The sequence below is a fragment of the Momordica charantia genome (assembly GCF_013281855.1).
Source record: "Momordica charantia cultivar OHB3-1 chromosome 11 unlocalized genomic scaffold, Mcharantia_2.0 BLBB01000011.1, whole genome shotgun sequence".
NCBI classification, from domain to species: Eukaryota; Viridiplantae; Streptophyta; class Magnoliopsida; order Cucurbitales; family Cucurbitaceae; genus Momordica; species Momordica charantia.
In genome coordinates, this window is record NW_028275159.1 from 22,270,366 (window position 1) to 22,280,348 (window position 9,983).

The window sequence follows — 9,983 nt, forward strand, 5'->3', positions numbered from 1 at the left end:
GTTATTTTGTTTTTTTTTTTTTTTGAGTAATGCGATTAAAATTTGATCTTCTCCCACTAAAATAGAGTAAATAGAGTTGCAATCTATGTTTTAAACAGTCTTTCGACGTGGTTGGTAACGAAAATCTGAGAAAATAGTGAAAACATGTAAATTCAATTTTAAAAAAATTTAACTTTTTTATGTCAAAATTCAAATACATTTTAAATACTGCTTTAAAAATAAGTCCAGCGAGTAGAAATTTACTAATTTCATTCGATTAAATGAATTTTTAAAAAATCTGGATAAGATACCGTGGAGAACCCTTATTCCGTGAATGGAAGAGGGGCCTTTTAGTAAAAGAACACATGGAAAAATCTCTTTAGAAAAAACAAAAATTTTATCCCTTTATACATTTCCAAAACGGAAAACACCCATCACTGCTCGTTGCTGCAGATTTTCCGACACAGGCAGGCAAGGCCGAGCTTCTCCCAAAAACGAAAATGGCTTCCCTTCTTGCCGGAACCCTCGAGAAATCTCAATGGGTTCTTCAAGTCAATGAGCTTATTGACGGAAATGCCCTCGACGCCGCTTCACAGACCCCCATTTCCGTCTTCCGGCTGCCGGCTTCCGCCTGCGACGGCGACTCAGAGGCGTACCTCCCCCGCCGTGTCGCGGTGGGGCCGTACCACCATTTCCGGCCGGAGCTCTACAAAATGGACCTCTTCAAAATCGGCAAAGCCAAGAATGACAAATTGGGTCCTCAGCTCCACTCTCTCTTAGATCAGATTAAGCCATTGGAGCTCAGAATCCGAGCAAGTTTCGATCAATCCCTTGAAATGGATGGAGAAACCTTATCCTGGGTAATGCTGATTGATGGTTTGTTTCTACTTGAACTACTTCAAAATAGGTATAATCGCCGTCCCCTTAAGCTCCCTCTAGAGATTTTTTATGGGAATTTAGCGTCTGAGTTTGAGATTGTTAGTGATATGCTGAAGCTTGAGAATCAGATTCCTCTGTTTGTACTCAAGGAAATTTGCCCCGAAGAACCCATTAATTATATGGCTCCTCTCTTGTACCGATTTTCTGCATCTGTTTCTCCACTTGAGCTTCCTTGGGTTGACCCTGAAATGGGTTGTTTAGGAAGTTTCCCTGATTTGCCTGAAATCTACAATCGGTCTCACCATTTGCTGCATTTTCTGTATTTTCTTGTTCTGCTTTTTCCTAAGAAGGCCGTGGTTCCTCATAGGCGAACGGCTATGGCTATGGCTTCTTCTTCTTCTTCTTCTTCTGTTAACTTCCTCAGTGAGTGCTCCAACATTTTGGGCTCTGTTATTAACATAGCCTTCCTTCAACAACTGAAAGAGACATGTAGTTTAATACAACGATTGTTTAGACTTTTGGGTTCTATAGCGAAAAAAAATTTGGCTGAGACAAAAACCCCTCAAATCCCTTCTGCATCAGAGTTGAAAACTGCTGGAGTGAGTTTCAAATCCACCAAAAATGGCATTCTGAAGTGCCGTTTTGACGGGACAACGCCCACTTTAACTTTGCCTTGTATTCATCTTGACGGGTTCTCTAAAGTATTGCTTAGTAATCTTGTGGCGTATGAAGCCATGGCGGAGCTGAATCCCCCTTGTTTCGTCAATTACATTGCGATCATGAATGGGTTGGTGAGAAATTCCAAAGACTTGAAGATTCTGGAGAAAGCAGAGATTGTTTACAACCATTTGAATAGCGAAGAGGAAGCTGTGGAGGTCTTTAATGGCGTGGAGAAATGCAGCAGCAGCTTGAAGAAAGAGGGCGTGTTGGAAATCCATATCGGGGGCGTTGGAAGTGGAAGTGAGTTCGTTCAAAATGTCAAGATGAATTATGATATGGGATTGGGGACGATGGTTGAGGAGATCAATGAATGGTATGGGAATAGCTGGAGAATGAAGATGAAGAAATTTGTGTCATTTGTTTTGAGTTGTTTGGCAATTCTTGTCCTTGTGTTCCTCATTGTTCTTGTGATTGCTCGATTCATCTGCGGTTTTGTTAGCTGTCCCAAGGGAATATTCAAAACCAGCATTGCTCTGCATCAAATGTATTGAACCTAAGAAGACGATGGAAAGTAATGTATAATTATGGATGGGAAGTTCCCATTTTGGATCAATCTAGACCTTCGAGAGATCGATTTCGATGGAGATAAAAATATCTATTATAACGTGATTGCTTCATAAATTTTCTAATAGCTAGTAATTATTAGATACAAATTCGAGACTTGTTTTTGTTAGTTCTCTCTCATATATTCAATGGTGTAAAATATTACCTCCCTTCAATAATTTATCTTCAAATAGGATGGATATGGTGTGGGAAGCACAACATTTTGTAATTGAAACTAAGAAATACTTCAAAGATATTTTGGTAACTATGGTAGATAAACCATGCCAAATGTCCTTGATTAAATTGACCTGACAAGTTTTTCTACATTTAAAAATAGTTAAATATTATTCAAAATGTGTCTAAATTGTTTGAGGTTAATTTTAAATATACATGTAAAAAGGTTTTACTTTTACCTTTCACCATTAATTTGATTTAAACATGTCATTGAATAATTTTACTTGAATGAGTGATGAGAATTGGCGTGATTGTTCAGTGGAAACTAACTAGAGTCGAAAATGACTTTTTAAAAAATGAACCGCAAACCTGGAAGTACTATAATGGAGGTTAAAAAGGGAATGATAGATGTAGTGCAAAAAGTGATTGGTAGATTCTTTTTAGTTCAACAACATATAGGGGTATTTATTTGAATAGAAAATATTTGACTCTTTAATGGTAAGAGCTATCTTATCCTAACTACCATTAAATATTTGAAACTAAATATTTGAAACTAAGAGAGACAAATGCAAAAACAATTGTTCTTTTTTTTTTTTAATAATGGGTTGTCAAATAATTTGTAAAAGCTTCTTGAAAAATGTCTTGATGTATCCCTTCTTGTGGCAATAAAAGCACTCCACGTCTCCGTTGCCACTCTCACTATCGTGATTGCACCTTTGTTGTCTTTTCCCATATTCTATTTTATCTTTTCCTTTGCTTTGAACTAACAAGGCTGATTCTAAATTATTCTCCCCTCTGAAAGTGGATACGGATTTCTTCCCAATTCCTTTCCAGCAGATCTCTTCAACTTTTGCAACGTCACAAATATCCGCAAATTTCAGACTCCCACTACCCACTGTATTTGACACAGTTGTCTTCATGGTCTCCCAACTCCCTAGCATCCGGTCGTTCCTTCAAGGTCTTGTGTATCTTCTTGTAAGTAAGAAGATATGTCACTTGCATCTTCCAAAACCAGAAGTTGTTCCCATCAAATCTCAACACTCCCTCGAAGTAGTGATGTAGCTTTGTTGCATGTCCACAACTCATGTGAATGCAAGTGCAAGTGTACACTATTATTGTCGATTTTTAGTATAAACAAGTCGAAATCCACAAGGACTAAGGATATTATTCTAAGCATGAGTTAAGAATACCAAAAATGCAAATAAAAGATAATCGGTGGTTGTATAGCTAAAACTAAGTAAAATATTATAATACATAGAACGAAATTCTAAGAGAGAAATACTGTAATAACAGATGTTGGGGCAAACAAATGCTTTAGCAAAACGTACAGAACAGGGAAACAAACATGATATGAGTACGAGGGATCACTATATGCTTCACTCACTCACAAAAGATGCTCTAGCATAAAATCGCACGCTGATGCTCAAACTGACGTGGTTCCCTTCCGAGACACCCAAAAATGAATATCAACTTCCGTTGCTAAATACCTAAGCATAAAGAATAGTTTATAAGCATGGTTAGGTGGACCTTATTCCCTAAGCATCCAAAAATTTACTAGAAAAAGTTACTAACCACAAAGAGAGCAAACATGCTACCTATATACCCTTCCAAATCATACAAGAGCAAACAAATGTGTTTCGATTAGGGTCGTATTCTATGGTTACGATTCTACCATATATGTCTTTTTCATTCCGTCGAAAATCGATTTTACGGTATAGACGCTTATGACCTCCCCCTCTATGCCCTGCGGTAATGATTCCTCTGGCATTAGGACCTTTACCACAACGATGCTGTCCATAGATCAAATTATTTCGTGGATTCGTGTGCTCGAGGTAGAAGTTTTGTATAAATGTATCGACATGCTATTAAGTATTTTGATTTAAGTTCTTTTCTTTCTAAGAGGTGGGATAGAATAACCTGGTTGAAGCGTAATGATCATACGTCTGTAATGCATTGTATGTCCCATAATAGGTCCCATTCTTCTACCCTTTCCCGAGAGTCGATGACTATTCATAGCTATTACCTTGACACCAAAGAAGAGTTCGACCCAATAAATGTGGCCAGCATAGATCAGTAAGATGAAAATATTATATCAAATCTATTTAACAGCAGCAAAAATATGTTAGAAAGCCTTTGTTCACAAGCTACAACAAAGAATCCCCGAAAATGGGGTTTAGTTCATGGGAAATGGAGAAAATACAATGGGTAAAGAGAGAAACAACTCATTTGGTGAAAAAACTTTGAGAAATCCTCTGAAACCTCAAGCTCAGTGAGAAACCAGCAGTTCCAACCTCCTCCCGTCAGCTTCTTCTCGAAATAAGGGCAGCTTTCCTAGTCTCAACACGTATTGGGAGTAATTTCTCTTCTTGGGATCTTTTCCTCCTTGAGGATTGATTATGAGACAACCCCATCTTGTTGCATTTATAGTTTTCCCGAAAATTAGGGCAAAACCCAGTAAAACATGCGTTGTACAAACATAAGTAGAAATCTCGTGTGTTACTGCTCTGCTTAGGAATTCCTGCATAAAGTAATGCTCCAGCATCTACATGCTCTAACTTGGCAACGCTCCAACACTTCTCCTCTAATTCTGCTGCTCCACTACAACTTCTACAGATTCTGCACAATTAAGTCAAAATAGGGGAAATAAGTAGGAACTTACGTAAATTCAACAACATGAGGATTTAAAACGTGGTAATAAGCTTTTTCACTCAATTTCTCACTTAGCATGCAATTTAGACACAAATGCTCTCACATTAAAGCACAAATTAACCCAAATTATTAATAAAATAACTCTCTTTTGGAGAGTTATCAGGCTTCTTACTAGATCCCATGATACTACAACCTTCATACCACTTGTTGGGAAATTAGGCCCTCGAAATAATTTCCCCTTCCAAAGTTCTATCTAGTTATCTAAGTCAAATCACAAAATACAAAGAGAAATATAGGGAAAGCAATAAACAACACAACAAATTTATACTAGTTTACCCTAACAGTTTATGGGCTACGTCTGCTCAGATACGGGTCCCACTATAATGAGATTGGATACAAGCACTCTCAAATATATCCCTCACAAATATTCGCTCTCTAGAAGTCCCAACAAAAAACTCATAGCTTCTAAGTATTCAACACAATATAATTAGGTACATGAATGAAAAATCAAAGAATAATCAAGATCTAAATTACCTCAAAACAACGATCTCGATCTGACCCTTTCTGTGCTGCCAATAACTGAGCCGCCGCCACAAAATTGCTACAAAAATCACCGAAAAATCTACTGCACAAAAAAATCCATGGCTGCTTTTGTTTCACACGACCCCACTAAAAAAAATGGTTAATAACATGTACATACATATATATATATACATATATATTATTGTGGGTATCGCAGCAGAAACCTAAAGAAAGGTTTTTGGGCTTTTGGTCCATTATTTGACTTTCACTCTTTTTTTTCTTTTCTATTTCAGATCCAAATCCCAACCCAACATGTGGAGATGAGTATTTGAACCTTTGACCTTTTAGTTCATGTCTTAATCAAACAAGCTCTACTCAGGTTGACTATTTAAAGCTTATTTTTAGTTATACTTAATTTGATAAACTTTTGCAATTGATTCATCAATTACTACTAACAAATGTGTATGAAGTGAGTTTCTACACATCAATAGTAATTAGAATATATGTTGATTGAACCGTTATCGTAGAAAATAAACTTATATTAACGTCAGAGTGTGAATGAAATTTCTTTTAAGAATATTATATAGGCTAAGTATATGTTATGGTCCCTACTTTTTTTTTTCTTTTAAGTTCCAACAAGTCCGGTATAGTTTAATAATTTTTAGTTATAATATTCTCATCGTTGAATTGTTAAAATTGACTAATGATAAAGTTACATTACATAAGATTTAGTGAGTTGACATAAATATAGAGAATAAATCAAGTAGCATAAAAGAGAGGAAAGTTTCTAATTCCTCCAAATCTATATCTGTAATCTATATTCTAAGATGCGGCTATGGTGAAGAACCTTTGCCTATTTATTTTGTCCTTAATATCTCAATAAATACTCATTTTACCCTTCATATCTATAACTGTTCAGGTCATGTCTGTTGAGAGAGAAGCAATGTGTCCATTCGCATGTGGGTGTGATCAAGATCGCTAATTATTTATATAAAACCAGAAGACCGAGTACCTTTTTTAGAGAGAGAAGTTAATCTTTGTGACTATTCGACGAAACGATATGTCTATTGCCATGTAGGTGTGATTACAAACTATTTATAAACTGAAAGAAAACAAGTATTGGTCATATATAAAATTGTGTATTTTTTCTTTTCCCGAAATGCCTATGAATATTTTTTATTTTATCAAAGAATTCAAGAAGATTTGCAAATCCAGAAACTGTTTTTAAATCTATATAGAGGTAGAGTATAAAATTAATATTTAATGTTCGTATATATCTTAATATGTCTTTCTATTTGATGTAGATAGTTTTAATCAATACTTTACGAAATAGTGATCATTTTTTGAGCAGATAATTTTAATAAATACTTTATGAATGGTGATCATTTTTTTTTTGAGTGCTTTTGATTGTAAAAAATAGGCAAAACGTGGTATTTGACGAAGAACATTTGATTAATATATAAGATCTAGTGTTAGATACAAGGGATAGGATCCATATTCTCTTTCTTTCTCAAATTTTTTAGAGAGATATAATGATATAAAAATGAACAAACATTTGATGAAGGCCAACTATTGCAAGGATATGAACCAACCTTGAGCAATCCACCCATGTCAATGTATGTTGGTTTAGGACAATAATCATTCGGATCATTGACTTTTGACCATCTCACATTTTTGTTCACTGCATAAGTTTTCCCATGGTCGAAGCCACCACGTCGATTTGAACTCTCGAGTACCAATCCTTGAGCAATTGCATGGCCAAAAAGAAGAGGAGGTTCCCGTAGACGTCGCCGGATATAACATAATAGCATCGTCGGACATCTCCTCGGAGTTTTACCTAGAGAAGTGTTCTCCACCACGTACCCCTTAAGAAATTTCAAAAACTCATAGGGAGGCCTTAACAAATCCGACTTTATTTTTATTTCTTTAAGAAAATAGAGATTTGAAAGAAATCAATTGGTTGAATGATAATGGGGAGATTGGAAATCGTTGAAGTCAATAATGAGTGAGTCGAAGAGGATTAAGAAAAATGTTGCGACATCTATCTATTAACTATTTAACGGTAGATTAACAACAGACACAAGAACGAACCCTTTTAAAAGTACATGATTAATAAACATTTTTAAAGTAAAGGGACGGGAGATGTTTTTTAATAGCAAGCATTGGAGGACACAAATACAATACCAACATGGTCTCTTTTAATAGTATTTTTCCACCAATTTTTGCGTAAACTAATGGGAGATCTTTTTTTAAGAGATTATTCCTACACTAAGATGAGCTGGTTATTATGCACAGAATTATTTCCCTCTCCCTACAAAGAGAGAGTGTACTTAATGTGTATTCTTGTCTTCTCCAGGATGTGTTTCTGATCTTCACCCAAAACCAAAATGGCTTCCATTCCTGCCGGAACCCTCGAGAAATCTCAGTGGGTTCTTCAAATGAATCGATTCAATGAGCTTATTGACGAAAATGCCCTCGACGCCGCTTCACAGACCACCATTTCCGTCTTCCAGTTGCCGGATTCCGCCCGCAACAGTGACCCAGAGGCGTACCTCCCCCGCCGTATCGCGGTGGGGCCGTACCACCATTTCCGGCCGGAGCTCTACAAAATGGAGCTCTTCAAAATCGGCAAAGCCAAGAATCAGAAATGGGGTCCTCAGCTCAATCCTCTCTTGGATCAGCTCAAGTCATTGGACCTCAAAATCCGAGCCAGTTTCGATCAATCCCTTGAAATGGATGCCGAAACCTTATCCTGGGTTTTGCTGATTGATGGTTTATTTCTACTCGAACTGCTTCAAAATAGGTATAATTGTCGTCCCCTTAAGCTCCCTCTAGAGAATTTTTATGGGAATTTAGCGTCTGAGTTTGAGATTGTTAGTGATATACTGAAGCTTGAGAATCAGATTCCTCTGTTTGTCCTCAAAGAAATTTGCCCCAAACAACCCACTAATTATTTGGTTAATCTCTTGTACAAAATTTCTGCATCTGTTTCTCCGTTTGAGCTTCCCAAGTTTGAGCCTGGAATGGGATTTCATGAAGAGATCTACAATCTGTCTCACCATTTGCTGCATTTTTTGTATTGGCTGGTTTTGCTTGATCCCGATCAGATGGCCGTGGCTCCTTTTAGTCGAACGTGTACGCATTGGAAGACTTATTCTTCTGTTAACTTCCTCAGTGAGTGCTTCAACATTTTGGGCTCTGTTATTAACATAGCCTTCCTTCAGCAACTGAAAGAGGCCTTTAGTTTAATACAACGATTGTTCAGACTTTTGGGTTCTGTAACTAAGCCAAATCTGGCTGAGAAAAAAACCCCTCTAATTCCTTCTGTATCAGAGTTAAAAACTGCTGGAGTGACTTTCAAATCCACTAAATATGGCATTCTGAAGTGCCGTTTGAACCGGAGAAGGCTCACTTTAACTCTGCCTTGTATTTATCTTGATGGGTTCTCTCAAGTATTGCTTAGTAATCTTGTGGCATATGAAGCCATGGCGGAGCTGAATCCCCCTTGTTTGGTCAATTACATTGCGCTGATGAATGGGTTATTGAGAGATTCCAGAGACTTGAAGATTCTGGAGAAAGCAGAGGTTGTTTACAACGAGGAAGCTGTGGAGGTCTTTAATGGCGTGGAGAACTCTAGCAGCAGCTTGAAGAAACAGGGCGTGTTGAAAATCCATATTGGGGGTGTTGGAAGTGGAAGTGAGTTTGTTCAAAGATTCAAGATGTATTATGATATGAGATTGGGGGCGATGGTTGAGGAGATCAATGAATGGTATGAGAATTGTTGGAGAATGAAGATGAAGAAGTTTGTGTCATTTGTTTTGAGTTGTTTGGCAATTCTTGTGGTTGTGTTCCTCATTGTTCTTGTGATTGCTCGTTTCATCTGTGGTTTTGTTAGCTGTCCCAAGGGAATATTCAAAACCAGCATTGTTCTACATCAGATGTATTGAGCCTAAAGACGATGGAAAATAGTGTTGAATTATGGATGAAATTAAGTTGGGCTTTTGGGCTGAATAGCCTTTTTCAAAGGCCCATTATGAAATATGCCCCCTCTCCAATTTTATGTTTGGATTCGTTGACATCACCATCCATTCCAAATTATTACCCTACCCGTCCACTTACTTGTGTAATATCCAACTAATTCAAAAACCCGAAAAATGATTTTCCCTCGCTTTTTTTCATTTGAAAATTCGTTTGTCGTATTCTCTCTTCATCCCCTATCCTCTTTCCTCGCCCTATTTGGTCGGTGTGATGTCGAGTGCTGGTGTGTTTAATTTCAATAATTAAGTTATTTGTTTATGTATCTCTAGTAGTTTAGCGTGATTAACGATGGTGAGGTCGTAGGAAGGTGTACGGAGAGCAGACAACTAGCGAAGAGGAAGACGAAGAGAAGAACGAAGAACGAGAACGATAGGTAGAATGAGAGCGAGAGCGAGAGAGAACTATAACGAGACCGAGAACGAGACAAAGATATAGAACGAGAGCGAGAGCGGGATGATAACAAGAACGAGAACGGGACT

General features: G+C 37.2%; 2 protein-coding genes across 2 annotated transcripts; both read left to right on the forward strand.

Moving 5' to 3' along the window:
- The first annotated feature begins 402 nt into the window (after positions 1-402).
- LOC111012039 (putative UPF0481 protein At3g02645) lies at positions 403-2,207 on the forward strand. Its single transcript, XM_022286061.2, has one exon. The coding sequence runs from the start codon at positions 480-482 to the stop codon at positions 2,067-2,069; it is 1,590 nt and encodes a 529-aa protein (XP_022141753.2). The 5' UTR covers positions 403-479; the 3' UTR covers positions 2,070-2,207.
- A 5,517-nt stretch (positions 2,208-7,724) lies between these two features.
- On the forward strand, positions 7,725-9,542 carry LOC148208330 (putative UPF0481 protein At3g02645). The gene has a single exon (XM_088119450.1). The coding sequence runs from the start codon at positions 7,854-7,856 to the stop codon at positions 9,411-9,413; it is 1,560 nt and encodes a 519-aa protein (XP_087975576.1). The 5' UTR covers positions 7,725-7,853; the 3' UTR covers positions 9,414-9,542.
- The last annotated feature ends 441 nt before the right edge of the window (positions 9,543-9,983 follow it).